The sequence below is a fragment of the Simochromis diagramma genome, unplaced genomic scaffold (genome assembly GCF_900408965.1).
Source record: "Simochromis diagramma unplaced genomic scaffold, fSimDia1.1 OVJJ01000565.1, whole genome shotgun sequence".
NCBI classification, from domain to species: Eukaryota; Metazoa; Chordata; class Actinopteri; order Cichliformes; family Cichlidae; genus Simochromis; species Simochromis diagramma.
The window spans coordinates 2,325,838-2,346,526 of NW_024387304.1; the positions used below are offsets into that span (position 1 = coordinate 2,325,838).

Genomic DNA, 20,689 nt, shown 5'->3' on the forward strand with positions numbered 1-20,689 from the left:
CATGTATGTATGTACAGTTTGCGATTGAATGGGGGTCAAGAATATGCTGTCATAGCACACAGAAACACACACACACTTACTCTCAGATGTAGTAAACCGCAGTGTTGTCTATAATGATCATAGTGAAGTCGGCAGTTTACTCCAAACTGAGATTTGATGGTCTTTTCTTCTGTTTTTGCAAAACATGGGGACACGAGAATGCTCCACAACTTGCAGAAGCCCTAAGCCTCAGGTCACGTCTACATGCCAAGCAGTTTGCTTGCTGCACGTTGCTTTGTAGTTGGTTCTGATGCCTGTTCCTGCTTCTGGTTGCTTATTTAACCCTCTATTGCTACAGTCACACTAGTGAAAACAGTGGTTGGAGTCCAAAGCATGAACAGAATCACTGCAACTGTGTCACCTGCCATCTTCAAAGCACTTTTGGTGCATCAAGACTTTGACAATAAGATTGGAGTCAAGCAGTCCGTCTGCTGTATCCGCTCAGTTTGCAATTTAATGGGGTCAGATTTGTACTTGGATACAATGTTTTTGCACAAATTAACTGTGTTAAAGAAACAGATTTGAATAAGAAGTTCAGTTGCCTTGGGATGGCAATTTTACTTTAAAAATGACATCAGCAGCTTTGTGCATGTACAAGAACACAACCAGTTGCCAACCAGCTGAGACAAGTGTCTTGTTGCACAGAGACAGAAGAGTGGCTTTCTTTGGCACAGGCTGACTCAGAAAGCAACATGTTGTCAGTCTATTTCTAATTATCCAGCGGTTATGTGCAAGCCTTTGAAATCTGAGTGATTTCAGTCACTCTGAGTCAGACCACAGTCGTCTGACAGATTGCCTCCCACCAGGCGACCTTTGGAACTGCCTTGCGATCTAAAGAGGTCACTGCAGTTACTTGCAGTTAGTTACCAAATACAAAAGTATACACTGGACAACCACTTTTCATTTTTTGTTATTTTCCTTTTTGAATTTCAATTCAATTTTATTTATATAGCTCCAAATCACAACAGTCGCGTCAAGGCGCTTTATAAGGTATGATTCAATGCAGAGAGGTCTATTGACACATAGTGAGTGAGAAAGGTGTCTGCAAAGGAAAAACTCCATGCATCAAGTCACAAGAAAGTTTTTGACCGTTCAGACTGAGCTTCATGTAGTTCCGTCCCCATCATGTGTTAGTTACTTTGGTCACTGAACTGATTCCTGCTGGCCTCTGCTTTTATGGAGGCCCCTCCAATAGCCTCCAAATAGTGAGTCCTTAACACAAGTAACCTAGCTGTTATATCCAGAAACCAAAATTGACAATCTTCTGGTATCGCCTGTTCCAATGTGTGTTCTGACATGTAGCTGAAAAAGTGTTTTGTTCATTGGAAACAGTAAGACGTGTGGATATTTTTATTGTTTCTTAGCTCAGCTGCTGTTGAAAGTGATCAGAAAGCTGCCAAACTCATTCAGACAGTAAGTTCGACAAAAAAATTATATGGATGAGAAGATAGTCCTTCTCTGATGTGCTGTGCAGCTACAACTAAAGGCAGTAGTTGGGCAACTACAGCTTAAAGTGATGAATTTATTACAGCATTGGATAGTCCGAGTATGGCCTGGTACCCTACAGGTGGATGTTGCGATGGTTACGAGTAGCAGCAGTACTGACTTGCCAGAGTCAGTGTGGGGACTTTTGCGGCTTAAACCCACCAGCAGACGGTGTGTTTGGAGTGTAGTGAAAGTGAGGGGGGCGTGTTGGTGTTACTGACACTGCAGCTGGAGTTTGCTCGTCTGGACCAGCTCGCAGGCTTGGCTCCCACACTGGCAGTATTAGCATATGTTTAGTGAGTTCTGCCCAGAAGTGGCCTGACTGATGCATCACACTTCCTACAAGAAGTGGAACTGACTGTGGAGAATTGGGGAAAGCGATCCAATTATCCCAAATACTGTCAGCTAAACTGTCCTTGTGAAGCAGCCTTTTCACCTGTGAGCACACATCAGATCTGATTTGCTGGAGAATTCTGCCGACTTGAAAGTATTTTGTACATTTACAGATGTTTGGAAAGATTAAGAAGAAGAACTGAGGATTGGTACGTCTTTGTGTGTTAAAGTAACGACGCAGGTAGAGAAGTACGACCGAGACATATCGAGTAGTGAGTAAAAAGTGAAGGGAAAGGGTTTTGCAGCTGTGCAGGAACCTAAAAAGAAGATTGCTGTAAAGATTTTTTTTTTTTTTTTTTTTAAGAAAAAAAAAAAAGAAACATTGTTTTCAGTTTAAGAGGAGAAATATTGACTCACAAACACAGATACAAAGACTGTTTTTACATGACAAATCTTAGTGAAGAAAATGTAATTTATCACACAGATGCTAAGCAGAAGTGAGGCTTCCAGCTCCAGACGCAGGGGTCCTGACCCAATTAATCTTGTCAGTATAATGAGAGAAATGTATTTACACACAGACAAATATTTAAATTGAAGTAAGAGTATCAATAATTTACTGATCATGTCAGATCACAAGAAAACTGAGCCGTGAGACACTCGTGTATGAAGACTGTGAGGACTGCGAGAAAAAAGTGGCCCCAAACTTCTTGGTGTAAATATGCAATGCCTTTTTTGTTCTTTTTGTCTTCACTTATGAGGCATAAACATTTGTTTTCTGTGTGACTGTATGTTAAGCTTGCTGATGAGAATAGTGACCGAAAAATCCAAACCACCCGCAAACGATTCAAAAACTGCTTTGAAGAAAAAAACATTTAAAAGGAAAAAAATAAACACGTGTCAATGAATGGACCCTTCCACTGTTTTTTGTTTGGGTTTTGTTTGTTTTTTCAGTTTTGCGTTTGTTTGGTTTTTTGTGATTCATGAGGATGTTTCCATGGAGACGAACCCCAACCCGCCTTTCTTATGTCACCATGGTCCCTGAAAACGATCGACTCCAGAAATGTGAGGACATCTGTAACATGGAGTCTGCACTGTACTTCTGTTCCCTTCACCTTCTTAAAAAACTATAAGAGGAGCCTTGGAGGACTGTCATTTGTTTGTTTGTTTGTTTGTTTGTTTGTTTGTTTTCCTGTGTGTGTGCGCGTGTGTGCGGTGCTGGTTTCATCAGGTTTCTTCAGTCCCAATTCCTTCTCCTTCCCTCCTTTTTATACCATAGTGTTTGTTTTATTAATGTTTGTCATTCTAGACAGTGTTACCTTGTATGTTGTTAAAAAGGCACCTCTTGAAAGTCGCTGAAGAATGATGGATGCATAACTGATTTTTTTTTTTTTTTTTTTTTTTTTTCGATCATTTGCTTGTTTGTTTTCTTACCAAAACATTAGGGCAAGAACCCAGTAGTGGACTTGCATTGCCGTGGTAGTATTTATTTTGAATTAAATTAAAAGAAATACATTTCAGGGTTTCTGCTGTTGTGACTCTTTATTTCAGGTGATTTCAGACCTTTTTCTTTATTGTTTAGATGAGATCTTGCCTTTTATGAAGAAAGAGATCTGAGAAAACTAATAAGTTCAACTTTTTTTACAGATACACTTGGATTCGATTAATATAGCAAAAAAATATTTTGGTTCTTTAACATGGAAGACAAAATAGTTTTTAAAAAAGCCAAATATTACATTTCTAATATCAAACTATCTGCTGTACAAAAACTTAATAATAAATCTCATAAATTGAAACTGCCCAGGAGCTTCTTGATGTAAAACAAACTAACTTTTTTTTTTTTTTTTTGCAAAAACACCACTTGCAGTAAAGATTAGTAGATAATCTGTGGCTTCAGGTTTTTTGTCTGTGAATTACTTAAAAGAGCTAAAATATGCTGTCCCAGAAATGATGGACTCACTAAAATGAACTACGGACTCTTGATGAGTGGAATATTCTAGCTGAAAGTCTCGACTGACACGTTCTGGGTCATTTGCCGAGACCAAATCTACTTAACAGTCACTGGAAACCAAAATCATCAAGTCTTTAAAATCAAAGTCAGTTTTTCATGTGCACCTTAACCTTCCTGGCGGAGTTAATAATAGAATAGAATAGAATTCAACTTTATTGTCATTGCACATGTCACAGGTACAGGCAACGAAATGCAGTTTGCATCCATCTAGAAGTGTTTTAGCCATGATATAGATATATTACAATATATATTAGCAATAATATAGATATGTGAGTATATTACAGAAATGGGTGTATTATGGTATGTTATAATGTACACGGTATGAAGTATGTTACGAATATGCTATAACTATAAGTATGTACAGGCTGTAGTGAGTACAAGCTATGTACAGGCTATGAACAGGATATAAATATGAAAAAAAAACTATACAGAAATATGAGATATACAGTTATACAGAAATGTGAACTATGCAAGTTGTAAACACTTGTAGAATTAAAAATTATCGTATGATTATTTACACAGAGCTATACAGTAGTGCAGTTAAGATAAGTGAGGGTGTAGATAGTTTCTACAGAGGCTATATAAAGTGCTAGTGGTTGTGAGTGGTGGTTCAGTCCATGTTATTATTGTGTGTTTGAGGGTACAGTTGTCCATTGTGGGTGTGTGTATGTTCAGTCCATGAGTTTAACGTGGGTCAGATGTCAGGAGGCAGAGTTCAGGAGTCTGACAGCTGTGGGGAAGAAGCTGTTCCGGTACCTGGTGGTCTTAGTCCGGAGGCTCCTGTAGCGCCTCCCAGAGGGCAGGAGGGTGAAGAGTCCATGTGATGGGTGACTGGGGTCTTTGATGATTTTCCCAGCCCTCTTCAGACACCGCTTCCTGTAGATGTCTTTTATGGCAGGAAGTGGTGCTCCGGCGATGCGCTGGGCAGTTTTCACGACCCTCTGCAACGCCTTCCGGTCCGAGGCAGAGCAGTTCCCGTACCAGACTGTTATACAGTTGGTCAGGATGCTCTCGATGGTGCAGCGATAGAAGTTCACCAGGATGTCTGAGGACAGGTGGTTCTTCCTCAGAGTCCTCAAGAAGAAGAGGCGCTGGTGAGCCTTCTTGACCAGCTTGGAGCAGTTGGTCGTCCAGGTGAGATCCTTGGAGATGTGGACTCCCAGGAACTTGAAGCTGCTCACACGCTCCACAGCCGTCCCCTTAATGTGGATGGGTGGATGTGGGTCAGCATTCCTCCTGTAGTCCACGATGAGCTCCTTGGTCTTCTCGGTGTTAAGCAGCAGGTTGTTTCTGTCGCACCACTCAGCCAGACGATCCACCTCCTCCCTGTAGGCGGCCTCATCGTTGTCACTGATGAGGCCAATCACCGTGGTGTCATCTGCAAACTTAATGATGGTGTTCGAACCATCAGCAGGTCTGCAGTCGTGGGTGAAGAGGGAGTAGAGGAAAGGGCTCATCACGCAGCCTTGTGGTACACCGGTGTTCATCGTGATTGTAGATGAGCAGCGGTTATCCAGCCGGACATGTTGGGGGCGGTTGGTCAGGAAGTCCAGTAACCATTTGCAGATGAGGGAACTGATGTTCAGGTCTGTCAGTTTCCTGATGAGTTGTGAGGGGTGGATTGTATTGAATGCTGAACTGAAGTCTATAAACAGCATTCTGGCGTAGGTGTTGTTGTTGTCCAGGTGTGAGAGGACAGAGTGCAGTGCGATGGAGACTGCATCCTCTGTGCTCCTGTTCTGGCGGTATGCAAATTGGTGGGGGGGAGACAGGATTTGAAGTGTGCTAGGACCAGTCGCTCTAAGCACTTAGTGATGATGGGGGTGAGTGCTACTGGGCGGTAGTCATTGAGGCAAGATGGGTTGGAGTTTTTGGGTATCGGGACGATGGAGGTGGATTTGAAGCAGGCCGGTACCACAGCGTGGGCCAAGGACAGATTGAATATATCTGTCAGCACTCCTGCAAGCTCCCCAGAACACGCTCTGAGAACACGCCCGGGGATGCCATCAGGACCTGCAGCCTTGTGGACATTGATCCTGCTCAGCACCGCTCCTACATCGGTGGGGGAGAGAGTCAGAGGTTGGTGGTCTGGCGTCACGTCTGCTTTGGTTGTGGTTGTGGGGTTCCCTCGCTCAAAACGAGCATAAAAGTTGTTGAGCTCGTTGAGGAAGGAGACATCAGAGGATGCGGGGGAGGGTTTGGTGGTCCTGTAGTCTGACCTCTCCTTCAAGGTCAAAGTCCTAATAATGCTACACAGAGCAATTTAAAATGATGTTTCTTACTGCCTTAGCATGCACTGACAACATAGGAGATGGAGATTCTAATTGTAACATTATTTGGACCTCTGACCTCTTCTTTAAGATCAAACTCTTTAAAAGTATGTTTTAAATTCTGCTGCCTTTGTTTGTTTTAGCAACATTTAGGAAGTGATGCAGACTGATCACCAGTATCACATCTGCATCCAAACGAACTCTCCATCAGCCACTCCAACTAAAAATATACATCTGTCATACTACCCTTATCTGATTTTTAATCCACTACTAATTTGGTAAGTCTGCTTAAAAAGAATAAAGAAAACAAAATCAATACCGAAAAATATAATACAATTTAATAAAATGTTTTAGGTTTTAAGAGCTTTTTTAGGTTTTATAACTACATTTTACACATTAGCCTGTCTTATTTGACATTCTGCTTCAAAGAAACAAATGATAGTTTTTGATACACTTTAATTGAAAGCAAATAAGTACCAGTATGTACACAAAAATGGAAGGAGCGTGTTTTTCATCTTTACATACAAACTACTTTGTCCACTTGGCCCTGAAAAAACTCAAAACAGAACAAGGGCACTATTATTTATTAAATTACTTCAGACTCAAGATTCACAGTCGATGATGTGAAGATGAAAAATAAATCCAGACAAAGCAGACTAGCCAACCGAGAGAACTGTGTTTTCCTCTCCTCCAAGCACCGTGATGGCTTCACCACAACTGTCAGAACCCGTTTGCTGACAGTTCAGCACTGTGGTCTAACAGGAATCCAGCAGCAGATGGAACCAGTGCAGTCCAAGCCGAATCCTCTCAGAAACAGGACAAGAGCAGCGTCTGCGTGGCAGTGCAGCTTTCACTCTGGCACAGGGGGAGGCCAGTCCACATCCACAGACTGAGAAGGGAAACATCATATTCAACAAGTAGGAATTTAGGGACATATAACATTTCCAGAAAAGACAGTGACAGTTATATTCTGTATGATATTCAATATGTTTGCTTTTTTTATTATTTGTTTTACAGATGTGACTTTCTCCCACCTCCACATCCAGTTCCAGGATGTCTGTGTCAGTCTTCAGCAGCTGGCGCAGGTTGGGAATCGTTCGGCCGAAGTCTCCGTGGACAAACTCTTTGATGTAACTGTTGGCGGAGCATTAAGGAGCTTTTTTGTCTCACTGCAGGTTTCAGATAAAATTCAGGGTAAAATATTCTATTAGCTTATCGTTTCGGTGTTCTTTCAATTAACAACAGACTGACTGGTGCAATGTTATAATTCATCATCGCACAGATGTGCCATTTAAAGTGAGGATACGTCCCGGCCTGCGTCTTCAATCGTAGGTAGAAATGATGAGAGTCCAGGAAGCGAGTGCTCATGCTGTGGATGGCTCGCTGTCGGACAGCCAGCGCCCGTCGATGCAGAACCCTCAAAGGGGTCTTCTGGTCCAGAGTCAGATCCTGATGAGACACACAACAGTCACACTGCTGATTCTTGATGTTTGAGTGTTAAAACACTCCAATTTCAACAGGTTATGAATTAGACCAACTAGACCTTGATGTCATCAATAAAAGAGATGTCTTCTCTCTGGATGGGTTTCTGGGTCCACACGAGAGCTGTATATGACTTGGTCTTCTCCTCCTCTCCCTCCTTCATGCGACTCATAGCCTCTCTGCAATTTAGCACACAGCAAACATGGACTACGTTCTTAGTCTTTCACATATGTTGGAGATGTCGCTGTACAAATGCAGTTTTCCCAAGAATGAGTCATTTTCGGATTTTCTCACCTGGTAACAATCTGCAGGTCTCTCACTTTGATTTTGTCTGACGACTGGTTAATGGTCTAAGAACAAAACAAAAATAATATCAGCAGGTCTAAAGTCTTTGCATCAGTGAACGCACATTTCTGTCAGCTTAACTTTGAAACAAGCATTTTTTAGGAGGCTGAAAAAAAAGGATCTGCCAATTGCCCAAAACTGCAAATTTACACACTCTCACGTTAAAATGCTAAAATTTACACTGTGGTGCAAAAAACATATTTTCCCTTTACAACCTTGTGTATGGATGGAATGTATGGATTCCAAATGCCTTTAATATCTAATCCATCTGAATTTATTATTGATTTCTATAGTTGTGTGGTGGCTAAGATTGACAGGTGTGGTAAACCCAGGTAGCTATAACTGATCTGATAGGTCTTACCACCACTGATTGATTGACTGAACTGACCCCCTCTGCTAGGTTTTTGCTGTGTGGTACAGCCTGTCCAACAGGTTTGCACTTCTGTTTTGTTTTGTTACCTTAAGTTCCATATTTTTCCTATTACATAGTGCTAATTAAAGGGTCACATGAGCAAGCAATAATCAAGCTTGCTAGCAACAACGCTAATCCAAATAAGCTCACTTCTTGCTCCAAATCCTAACATGGCAACCTCCACAGAGTTAATGTCAACTCTTCAAAATGCCAAAACCAATACCTGATGTTAAGGTGTCCATGTCCATCTTTTATTACAGTTTATGCTCTAAAGAAAAAAGTACTATGCAATAAAGTCAGTTCCTACTTATATACAACTTTAACATATTTCAAATCAAATGCAGGGACTAAATCAGTTTAACAAAATGCTAAACAACGAAAGAAAATAACTGTTTTAAGATGTTCTTGGCTGAAGTAAAATATTACAAATTAAAATAATTAAGGGAGAACAGATTCCCAGGGATTGAATTCAAATATTTTCAGTCACTGCAACATTTCTCATAATGTAAAACAGGCTTAATAAGGAAAATCTTATATTGCTGCTGAGACCTTCTGTTCAGAAACTAAGTGACTGCAGAATAATGGACGGAGTGAAAGGACACATCTGTACCTCCTGGAGCTGCTTCATCTGCTCTTTGCTGAATCTGGATTTGTGAGGATTCAGCAGCTCCATCGCAAATGGACGTCCTGCCAAATCGAACCAATGAACCCGATAAAATAAACAGTTCTTCAATCTTCACAACTGACAAAATCTTAAAGTTTCAAAAATCCTACCGTTCCCAAGAGTCCTGACATCCACATCCTCTCTGCCAGATGAAGAGAAATTAAAACCTGCAACCCCGAAAACAGAGATAATGATTTTATTCTACGGCAAGTCACGTGTCGTGTGCTGAAAAAACCCCAGTAATAATATAAATAAACATGAATAAATGTGCAGTAGTTATTACATAGTTTAAAATCTGCTCACTGAAAAAGTGTTGCAAAATCTCTGGTTTTAAAAGTCAAGCTGGCTCACGTTTAAAATGAACCTGCTCCCAAACTAAACCAAAACACCCCCAAAAACTGTGCTTGTCTTCATTTAAGCTGTGATTGTGGTCTCACCATCCGCTCTGAAGGCAGAGAGGATAGGCGCCGCGATCAACTCCTCCACTGAAGACTCCATCCTCCTCTCTCCATCGATCACCCAGGGAGTTTGAGGCAGGCTGCGACAGAACTTGTTGTATCTCCCTAAACATCACGAGGAGACATCATTATGCTATTTATTATGCTGTCAGTTTTAGACAAGAACATTTCAAACAGATGTTCTTAATGTCCTACGTCACCTGCCACAAACACAGACACGTGCAGACACTGGACCTCCCGAGGGCTGCAACTGCTGGTAGGCTGCGTTGGAGGACAGGGGTAGTGCCTGGAGAAAGGAAATGAAGGAATAAAAGATGTCATTTCAAAATCATTCCATAGAACTTTTTACTCGTTAAAGATGAAGGGGATCCTTACTTCAAAAATTTGGCATCGGGTATTTTTTCCAGAGCTTTGACCACCGCCATCCGAGTAAACACAGACTGCAGAGAGAAGATACAGATTCACACAGGGGCAGGGATAGCTCAGTAGGTAGAGTGGTGGCCCCACGATCGGAAGGTCGGGGGTTCGAATCCACTAAACGGCTACCCTGAGGTACCCCCGAGCAAAGTACCGTCCCTACACACTGCTGTGCACTGCTTCACTGAGTGAATGGGTTAAATGCAGAGAGGAATTTCCCCACAGGGATCAATAAAATATACATTATTACTGAACTTTCAATTAAATTATAAAGACAAACTAGTCGTCCTGATTATTTTGAAGGATAAACTCTGCTTCCTCACCTGTTTGTTCTTGGTGGGCTTGAAGCAGTCAGGACATGTTGCAGCTCTGTAAAAAGGACATTGTTTAACCCATAAATCTTTTACATTTCAAAACTCAGAGCACATCTGGTTCCTGTTTTAATCTAAAATCAGTTTAGCTTTTGAAATTCAGGGAATTTGTGAATCCTTCTAATGGATTTTTCTAAATTAAATGGATATGTCTTAATTATTACTGGTCATTTTTATGTTAGCAATTCAGAAATATTTCCTTTCCCCTCCAACTTCATGTTCTTCACCAAGAGCTGTTTCAGAAAGTTTATGTGATCTTGAAGAGTTCAGGACTCACAGGAAGTGGCAGTCAGCGTCTGTCTCTGGATGAGTGAACTCCACGCTGACCTCAAACGGGCTGACCTTGGTAACCACAGCAATGCCCCCCAGCTCCTTGGTAACCATGCCCTGCATGATCCACTTGAAGGCCTCCTTGACCTGGATGACATCGTCCTTGTCGAGCACTAAGCCCTTTTCTCTGAAAATATTAAATTAAACATCTGATTCCTTGTGACTCTTGACTGTACATCGACTGATGTTCAAAACGTAGGTGACAAATACTTTACCTCACTTCCTTCTTCACGTAGAGCCAACAGGAGTGCTGCAGTATTTTAAAAGAAATTGTCATAAACACTGCACAGATCTTTTACATAAGCAATAAATACAAATGAACATCCAGTGAAAATATTACAGATATGTATGAATGCCTGCAAAATGAACTTATAACGTGAAAAACTGTGAAGTACCAAATGGACGATATTGCGAGTACCAAGACATCCATCTCAATTACCCAAAACTCAAAGGACACAGAAAAAAAAATGCAATTGAATTCAATGCATTTCATTTAATTATGAATCATGAAACCACAAAGGTTAGAATGTTGACATCAAAAATGCCTTAAGTAATGGTTGTTTCAAATTAACTTGTGCTGGGAAGTCAACACTGTCACATTTCTTCACCTCGTCTCCTACGTCAATCACACATCAATGATCTCACCCATTCTGCCTATTTCCATCTATGCAAAACTAACCCTTTTCTATCAATCCTTGTTCATAGTCTTGTTACCTCCTGCACTGACTGTTGTAATTATCTCTACAATGGTCTCCCTCCAAAATCCCTCCATAAGCTTCAACTGGTTTAAAACTGCTGCCTGCATTATTACCAGAACCCCTCCTACCAGCACTCCTGTCCTTCAGGAACGTCACTGGCTCCCTGTGACGTTCCAAATAGTATTCAAGCTTCTTCTGTTCACCTTCAAGGCCCTTCATAACATTGCTTACCTTTCTGACCTATTAAGCACTACCTCTTTTGCCCACTCACTTTGATCTTCCTCTGCACTTGCTGTGCCTTCTTTCCGCCTCAGCACCATGGGAAGCAGAGCCTTCATCTGCTCTGGTCCCAGCCTGTGGAACTCTCTACCCCGGATATAAGAAACACTGATTCTCTGTTCAAGGTTGCTTATTCACTGTGAACTTATTGTGTATTTTTATTGTTCTTATTGTTCTTTGTCTTTGTTCTATTATGTGTTTTTACTCTACTGTTAAGTGTCTTTGGGTGTCTTGAACGGCGCATTTAAATAAAATGTGTTATCATTATTATTATTATTATTATTATTACTACTACACCTAACCCTCAGCCTAACTCTAACCATAACCTAATTGTAACCCTGACACTAAAACCACATTTTAAGTCTAAAAAAATGTCTTCAAACTCGTGGGGACGAGCATTTTATCCTCATAATTGACTTTTGGTCCCCACAACTATAGTACCATTCCAATTTTTGGTCCTCACAAAATATGTAAGCATGGTTCATACACACACACATGACCATACTGACCTCGCGGACACAGAGCTGAGCGGGCAGAGACACAGACAGCACCAGTGTGTCAAACTCGTAGTTTCCAGCCTTCACTGCCTCTGCTATCTGTGAACACACACCAGAAACAGCAGTTTAACACTGACGGCAGTGTAAACGGAAACAGTGAATACTGTCGAGCGCACACACCTTTATCGCCTGGGTTGTACCACATAGTCCCTGCAGGATTCCCAAACACACCACACATACACGTGAGTCCCCATCCTTTGATTTGACCACAGCGGCTGCCTCTTCTTCTGACTGAACATCAGTTATACTGGTCTCCAGTTTTGCTCTTTTATTGGGAGGGTCTTCAGATGTTTCTGATTCTGCAGCATCTTTGGACTTGTAATCATCTCTGGAGTCTAGAGCTACTGAATCTTGACATTTATCATTTTCTGTATCATTGATGAAAATTTGAAGTTCTTTAAGTGTTTCCTGTGTCAGGTCGAAGAAAATGCAATTAGAACTTTCATGTATTTTGACATATTTACTAATGCAACTGACGAAATCTGTAGAATACGACAACGAGAGCATACATTCCCCAAACAAGAAGATAAGTATTCACAATCTTTTCTTCCTTGTAACTCTCTGCATAAGCCACGATACAAACAAACCAACAAATAATTTCTAAACAAGATGACGATTAAAGAATATAGCAGGTATAAAAGCGGCGTCTGCAGCATGAGCCTCACCTCTGGTTGCTTCCGGTAGGCCGCCTGCACACTCACGCAGCAGAATCTGAGGACACAGCGAGCGCAGCAGCCAGCTGACAGCAACTTCTGGATGATTGGTTTATCCTTCTCCTTCAGGGGCAGCATGACTGCAGAGTGCAAAAGGAGAACCATGAACATTTCGGCATGATAAATGGCTATTCTGTCTTAAAATGTTGCAGATGTTAACTACCTTTTGTAAATACTGTGTGTTTACAATAACTGTGTGTTATTTATTACAAGTCCCAAAAAGTTGATTGTGTTCACCTGGACGCAGCGTTTTCAGTGGCAGAAATATTTCATTACTCATCCAAGTGACTTCTGCAGTCTCAGCTGACTGCAGGTTTCCCAACCTTATAAACAGTGCATTTGCACAATGACTGAAAACTGCATGAACAATGGGCTGGGAGCTCAGTTCCTTGATCATTATTTATGCAAACTGTCATAACCATTGATCAACAACCACTGATCAAAGACCATGAGTACCATCACAGAGAGTTGGGGAATGGCTGCAATCACAGCATTGTAAGATGGTGACAGATGTACCCTTATTCCCCCTCCTCTATTCAGAGATGGTCTTTCCCTTTTCACGTAAATGGCCTCCTTGACTCCGCGCTCAAACCAGCGTTCCTCCCTGTGTACATCCAGAGTGTCCACTGGCCTGTAGGTGTAAATAGACTGCAGAGTCCTGGCCTGACGAGGTGGCTTTTCGGTGTTGTGCCATCCTCTTAGCCAGAGGTTGTTTGGTTTCCCCGATGTATAAATCACAGGAATCCTCCTGGCACTTAACAGCGTACACTATGTTACTCTGTTTGTGTCGGGGGACACGATCCTTGGGGTGGACCAATTTTTGGCGTTGTGTGATTTTGGGTTTAAAAGCCACAGAGATGCAGTGCTGAGAAAAAAATGCATCTCAGCTGTTAGAATAGAATAATCCTTTAATTGTTCCACAAGGGGAAATTTGGGCCGTTCCGATACGCCCTGACACATAAGGGATCACTAAGGGTTTTTGCTTAGGCAACAGTTGTCCTTCTCTCCTGGATCAGCTGGAGCTTTCTTTAGGTGCCATCGCAGCTTTGACAAATGTCCAGCTGGGATAACCACATTTACTCAGGGTCTTCTTGATATGATGTTCTTCTGTTTCTCCCACTGAAAACGTTACGTCCAGATGAACAGAATCAACTTTTGGGATTTACTCACCTGGATGATTGAGCATGTGTCAAGATATTTATTATAAGGTGTATTAAAAAAAGAAAGAAAGAAAGAAAGACAGAAAAAACTGCATGAAAAACCACATGAAAATAATCTTATTTAATAAGCATGCATATATCTAACTGTGGTTAAAACACCATCCATCCAGGCTGGAGCCATCTGAGCTACCATAGGGCGAGAGGCTGGTGCACTCTGGACAGGTCACCAGCCTGATGCAGGTTTAACAGAGACACAGACAACCATTAACACCCCACATTCACACCTACAGCTGGATGTCTGTGGACTGTGGGAAAAAGCTGGAGTACCCGAAGAGAAGCCACGCAAACAAGGGGAGAACATCGAAACTCCTGGTTATGGTTAAAACACACAGTTTCCAATTAGATAATAAACTGATTAATTTTACTTTTACTGTAAGTACTATGAGTTTTTTTTCTCACCATTTGGACATTTTCATATTTTGTTTTAGAGAAGTATTTTGTCTGGCATATTTTGACACACAAAAAGGCAACACAGCTTTTGCTCCAGGAAGTGGGAGAACAGCTGTCTGTCACTGCATCAACAGCGCTTACAGTGCAGATCTGTGACTGTTGTTCAGCCTGTAGAGAGCCATTACACAGCTGTTCTCAGACCTAGTGCTCCAGATATTTGTGCAGTCATGTTCCTGTTTGTTATACGTATTTGTGTCAGAGATAGTGTAAAAAGAAAAAAAAAAAGAAAAAGAAAAAAGACACATTAAACGCCCCCCCCCCCAAATCTCAGAGAGAGCACGTGTGAGCGTCTGAACAGATACTCAAACCAGCAGTTTCCATCTCACCAGATCCCACAGCAAATATGTTTAAGGAAGCGTTAACATCTTCCCAGAGTGCACTGATCCTAGCTTTGTAACGTGCTGCCCAAAACTCTTGAGCCACTCCTAAATATCTGTATATTTTGTACCCAAGGCGCAAGAAGGTCTTGTAATTTTTAAAATGATCTCGAAAAATAGTTATTCAGTTATTTTCTGAAAGGCTTTCAAGGTGTTTCTTTGGGCAGTGGCGGCTTTTTCTCGCATTTTTAGTCCAGCCTTTGAACCTAACCATGTTCACACAATGTTTATTTGCTAAGCTACTTAACACGGATCTATTAAATATTCCCAACTCAACGGGTGAACCAGTGCTATGTCTACACATAACAAACAACAAAACAAAAAATCTAAACCAACAATAAAAAGTTTTACATCTTAAAATAACCATAAACTATTAATTATAAGAATTTTGTGCCATCGGAAGACTGAGATTGTGTAAAAAAATAAAAATAAAAAACAAAAAAAACGACTGTTGCAGCTAATCATCTTAAACACGCCTGTGCAATCCAACAACTGCAGCTCCAGCACGGCTCACTTCAAATTTCTGATACTCTAAGCTAGCTAACAAGTTTTAATAATCTACAGACAATCTACACAATCTCTTACGGGTGACAGCAGAATTAAACTTACCTGACAGAACAGTGTTTTTTATGAACAGTGATGATCAGTTATTCGTAAGGCACGTTCGTCAATAGAGGGTCCCTTTCCTGTAGTCTGAGCCCTTCCAGACAAAACTAATCAAAAGAGGAGAAGCTTCAGGATAAAATTTTGCCTCTCGCAACAAGACGAGGGCTAAACTTAAGTTCATAGGTGATAGCAAATGCTATTGATATCACATGGATAAAAATGTTGTTTTAATAAATTACAGTAAACCCTAATCAATAACTTCTGAGTTCTCTATACTCAATCTTTACTGTCTGCAAACGTCATCTCCAAGCGCCGGGTAATTTGACAGCCGGGTCCTTCCTTCTGCTGCAGCACCCGGCGATCTGGAAGCTTCTAACTAGGGTGCTGGTATCGGCTCCTTAATCTGAGTCCATCCGAAGCCGAACTGTGGTGTTTCAGCGCCGGAGTTCACTAGTCTGACTCTGAAGACTCCTCTTAACATTTCCCATCGATTATAAAGTCAAGATGCCTGAAGCGATGGCAGCACCGAAGCTTTCCAACGGAGGCAAAAACAAAGGAGGGGCGTATGTGGACCGCGACAAACCGGCGCAGATTCGCTATAGTAACATTTCTGCTGCCAAAGGTATTTTGATATAATCATAGTTAATCAAGCAGCTAATATGGGATTCAGGGTTTGTACAGCAACCTGCTCTGCTTGTTTGCTGGGCACCGTTATTCCTGGTCCTATAGACGGTACCTTCCGCCTAGTCCAAATCTCATTCATTATAGTTGACGGCGTTTCTTTGCTATATAAATACAATACAGCGGCCATAACAGATAATGGTCAGTTAATAGTTTACAAGAATCCAACATCTTTATCTAATGTTGAATAAACCATTATGGGTGCTTGTATTACTTTTTCCAGATTAGTTAAAAGAAGCAAAATAATACATGAATAATAATATAATAATTTGAGGGTTTAATTAAAGAACAAAAAAAGAGCACTAGCTACAGGATGCTAATGATTCAGCACAATCTCTTCATTGTTGGGTTGTAATGCTGCTGAGCTGTCAGCTGAACTAGATTACGCATGTTTGTAGTTTAAAGTAAGATCCCTTTGATTTTAATAGGTAATGTACAACATAGAGGTTCCTGCTATATCAATGATATTGCTACTGAAATGTTTTAATTAGTTCATAAACATGAATATGCTGTGCTTACCAAGAAGAAGCTTGAATATTAGTCCTCACTTCTGTTTTTTAAAATGCAAGACAAGATGAGTGGAATTTGCTTGACTTGGTTATTACCTGTGTTCTCATCCATCCCTTTGTTGTTTGTTAGCTGTTGCAGATGCCATCAGAACAAGCCTGGGCCCCAAAGGCATGGACAAGATGGTCAGTGAACAGATTTGATGGCTTTACCCAGGTCCCTCGTCACACCTGTATCTAAGCGATGGCTGTTGTTTTTGGTTTCAGATCCAGGATGAGAAGGGTGATGTAACCATTACCAATGATGGGGCCACCATCCTGAAGCAGATGCAGGTGCTCCACCCTGCTGCTAAAATGGTATGTTACAGCAGCCTGCACAGAAGCTTTGCAACTAAAACTGACCTATGAGTGCTCCCTTTCTAAGTATAATTTTAAGCTTCGTTAAACACCAAACACTGTTGTTAATTCGGCGATTAACTCATATGGCCTGAACCAAATGTGTTTCAGCTGGTGGAACTGTCCAAAGCCCAAGACATTGAGGCTGGTGATGGCACCACCTCTGTGGTGGTGATAGCTGGAGCGCTGCTGGATGCCTGCTCCAAGCTGCTGCAGAAAGGTGAGTGCTTTAGGGGATTGAAAAATCCAAAAAGTGATGCTACAGCTTAATTTTTTTTCTCTTTTTTTAAGAGTAATAATAGAATTATTTCTGTCTTTTTTGTATCTTGCAGTTTGTTTTTATGCGCATTTTGAATTCACGCACTGGACATGTTGACTCCCTTTACTTTGCAAGGCTTATTTTGCACAGTAGATGAACTTAAGATGGCGCTAAAGCCCAATACAAGATAAATAAGGATCGTTTTGAGCTGTGTATCTGGAAAAGTTGAAGAATAACAATATGAACCTTTAATTGAGCACAATTGAGCCCGTTTAATTACTTGTCTCACTTGCCAGGTATCCACCCCACCATCATTTCGGAGTCGTTCCAAAAGGCAGTCGATAAGGGCGTGGAGGTGCTAACGGGCATGAGCCAGCCAGTGCAGCTGAGTGACCGTGAGACGCTGCTCAACAGTGCCACCACGTCACTGTGCTCCAAGGTGGTGTCACAGTATTCAAACCTGCTGGCACCCATGAGTGTGGATGCTGTTATGCGAGTCATTGACCCAGCCACAGCCACTGGTGTCGACCTACAGGACATCAAAATCATCAAGAAGCTTGGGTGAGTGTTTTTGTTTGTTTGTTTGTTTTTCTACTCTTATTTAAGCACTTTCTTCTGATTTTTGCTAGGCTTAATCACGTGTGTGTTGTGTGTTTAGAGGCACCATTGATGACTGTGAGCTGGTAGACGGCCTTGTGCTGACCCAGAGAGTTGCCAACACTGGTGTGACCCGAGTGGAAAAGGCCAAAATTGGCCTTATTCAGTTCTGTCTGTCCCCTCCCAAGACTGATGTGAGTCGCTTGATGAATATCTGCTGACAAGAAAACCCTTTCTGCCTTATTTTTTATGCTCAGCTTCAGATTGTAACAGTGAACTGCTGCTACAGTTTTGACTGCTTCAACTGCTATCGTTGCTCCTTTTCCAGTCATACAGAAGAGAAGACATTGTTTTCAGTAGATATAAAACACTGTCAGTGCTGTTCTTGTGAACCATTATGTATTCCTTCAGGAAAAGCCTTCTTTTTCTGACCTTCTGTTGGGTTTTTGTGGGGCATGTAGATGGACAACCAGATCGTGGTGTCAGACTACGCCCAAATGGACCGCGTGTTGCGGGAGGAGCGTGCTTACATCCTCAACTTGGTAAAACAGATTAAGAAGGCTGGCTGCAACGTGCTGCTCATCCAGAAATCCATCCTCAGGTATGCAGGGAGCGAAGGACACGAGAAAAACACACTCTGCTATGCATTTCAGTCTTCTTCTGATACACGAAACATCTGTCACACTAACAACTAACTGTCATGTAACAGAGATGCTCTTAGTGACCTCGCCCTGCACTTCCTCAACAAAATGAAGATCATGGTGGTGAAGGAGATTGAGAGAGAGGATATCGAGTTCATTTGCAAGGTTAGTATTGTCAAATGAACCACGGCTTCTGTTTTTCACACAGTATTTAATGGACATATATAGATCTACATCACATTTGACAGCACTTTATACTTTTTAAAATTTTATAGTAAACTAATCATCAGTTAACAAGATTTGTACACTTTTAACTTGTGAGCAAGTATTTAGTTTTGACAACTGTGTTTAGCATTGCACACCATTTAACTGAAGCCCCCACCCCTTCTTTAGACTATTGGCACCAAGCCCATCGCCCACATCGACCACTTCACTCCAGAGATGCTTGGCACTGCAGAGCTAGCAGAGGAAGTCAATCTGGATGGGTCCGGCAAACTAGTCAAGGTACAGTTGAGTCTTTGCTCAGAGAAACTCAGTTGATTTTTTTTTTTGAGTTAAAGGACACAGAATGTCTCACTTGCAGCTGAGGAAAAAATGAGCTGAAACAACTCTGTGCCTCGCTTGCCACTTTTTGCAGATCACAGGCTGCACGAGCCCTGGGAAGACGGTGAGCATTGTGGTGCGCGGCTCCAACAAGCTTGTGATTGAGGAGGCAGAGCGCTCCATCCATGATGCTCTGTGTGTCATCCGCTGCCTGGTCAAGAAGAGGTCAGTCAGTTATTTCTGAAGAGTAAATTTCATTGTTAAAAAAATTCTTAACGAACCTGAAAACATACCCCTCCATGCTGGCTCACATGGCAAAGTTGGACTGTTCAAGAACACCTTTAGATACAGTTACAGGTACGATTGCCCTCTGACAAAGGCGCTTTTGCACTGACTCATCCTGCAGGAGCGTAACAAACAGAGGAACAGTATTTAGGAAAGCTCGCCATTATTTTCGCAATGGGTTGCTTCAGCAACTTTGATGGAGAGCATTCAAACAGATGTATTCTTTTTTTGAAAATGTATTTTTTGTTGTTATTATTTTATTTTGATCCTAATTTCTCTCAGTAATAGGATCAGATCCAATGGCTTTTGCATTTTTGCCTTCTCTGTCTCTCAGGGCTCTCATTGCTGGAGGTGGTGCTCCAGAGATTGAGCTGGCTGTGCGTCTGGCAGAGTACTCACGCACACTGGCTGGCATGGAGGCCTATTGTGTGCGGGCATACGCTGATGCCCTGGAGGTGATCCCATCGACGCTTGCCGAGAATGCTGGCCTGAACCCCATCTCCACTGTGACGGAGCTCCGTAACAGACACGCACAGGGAGACAAGATGGCTGGCATCAATGTTCGCAAGGTTGATCTTTTAATTTATTAATTTATTTTTTAAAGTTAGCATAGCCTGACTTTGTGGAGAAGGTACTGCTAACAGAAGTAGATATTTAAGCTACTTATCCAATAAAACTATTGTCTTGTTTGTTTGTTTTTTGTGGGGTTTTGTTTTGTTTTTTAGTGCATTAATTTTCTTTTTCCTGTTGAATGTCAGTGTAAAATGAATTTTGAAATGTGAACAGTTAGACACAAAAGACGCTTAATTTTACTCTAAGAACATTTAATTTACACACCAAACAATTCGTTGTATGTGCAACAGGGAGGGATCTCCAACATCCTTGAGGAGCTGGTGGTGCAGCCTTTACTGGTCTCCATCAGTGCACTGACACTGGCCACTGAGACGGTCCGTAGCATCCTGAAGATTGATGATGTGGTAAGACTTAATCTTTTTTATTTTTTTTTTTTTTTTTTAACATTTAAAGTGAAATTATTTTAAGATAATTTCTTGTATACTACCTTTGGCTTTTTGCAAAATCTGAGTATATTAGGTTACAGTTCAAACCAGTGGAAATGTGTTTTCTTGTTGCAGGTGAACACCCGATAGGTCTGTCCATTGAGTTTTGTCACCAAGCCTGCTCACACTGCAAGGGATCAGAGGACTCTGTTAACACCATTCTGTTCAGATTTCCACTGTAGTTGTTACGTTGCATAATTTAATAAAAA

At 41.5% G+C, this 20,689-nt stretch overlaps 2 protein-coding genes across 5 annotated transcripts; one reads left to right on the forward strand and one right to left on the reverse strand.

The window, feature by feature from the left end:
• Positions 1-6,574: 6,574 nt before the first annotated feature.
• On the reverse strand, positions 6,575-17,120 carry pus10 (pseudouridine synthase 10). Of its 4 annotated transcripts, none has more exons than XM_040004170.1 (18): positions 16,801-17,119; positions 15,518-15,621; positions 12,814-12,941; positions 12,269-12,556; positions 12,101-12,187; positions 10,830-10,864; positions 10,562-10,741; positions 10,237-10,282; positions 9,872-9,936; positions 9,697-9,782; positions 9,476-9,601; positions 9,149-9,205; positions 8,985-9,061; positions 7,912-7,967; positions 7,679-7,796; positions 7,442-7,584; positions 7,170-7,269; positions 6,575-7,024 (listed from the first exon to the last, which is right to left on the reverse strand). In XM_040004170.1, the coding sequence occupies exons 3-18, from the start codon at positions 12,937-12,939 to the stop codon at positions 6,986-6,988; spliced, it is 1,629 nt and encodes a 542-aa protein (XP_039860104.1). In that variant the 5' UTR covers positions 12,940-12,941; positions 15,518-15,621; positions 16,801-17,119; the 3' UTR covers positions 6,575-6,985. The 4 variants fall into 4 exon arrangements, with proteins under 4 accessions (XP_039860104.1, XP_039860105.1, XP_039860102.1 ...); XM_040004171.1 differs by lacking the exon at positions 16,801-17,119 and adding an exon at positions 15,802-15,917; XM_040004168.1 differs by lacking the exon at positions 15,518-15,621 and having other exon boundaries at positions 16,801-17,120.
• Positions 15,857-20,684, forward strand: cct4 (chaperonin containing TCP1, subunit 4 (delta)). Its single transcript, XM_040004173.1, has 13 exons — positions 15,857-16,136; positions 16,835-16,887; positions 16,969-17,058; positions 17,209-17,317; positions 17,653-17,917; positions 18,015-18,147; positions 18,415-18,554; positions 18,663-18,759; positions 18,988-19,098; positions 19,232-19,362; positions 19,757-19,991; positions 20,286-20,399; positions 20,556-20,684. Exons 1-13 carry the CDS (start codon positions 16,019-16,021, stop codon positions 20,568-20,570), a joined length of 1,611 nt encoding a protein of 536 aa, XP_039860107.1. The 5' UTR covers positions 15,857-16,018; the 3' UTR covers positions 20,571-20,684.
• The last annotated feature ends 5 nt before the right edge of the window (positions 20,685-20,689 follow it).

Coding starts and splice junctions, on each gene's coding strand:
- cct4 (XM_040004173.1), top strand. CDS start 16,019: ATGCCTGAAGCGATGGCAGCACCGAAGCTTTCCAACGGAGGCAAAAAC. Junction 17,059..17,208: donor TCCACCCTGCTGCTAAAATG/GTATGTTACAGC, acceptor AATGTGTTTCAG/CTGGTGGAACTGTCCAAAGC. Junction 18,555..18,662: donor ATCCAGAAATCCATCCTCAG/GTATGCAGGGAG, acceptor GTCATGTAACAG/AGATGCTCTTAGTGACCTCG.
- pus10 (XM_040004168.1), bottom strand. Junction 10,283..10,561: donor GACGCTGACTGCCACTTCCT/GTGAGTCCTGAA, acceptor TCCTTTTTACAG/AGCTGCAACATGTCCTGACT. Junction 7,585..7,678: donor CTTTTATTGATGACATCAAG/GTCTAGTTGGTC, acceptor GTGTCTCATCAG/GATCTGACTCTGGACCAGAA.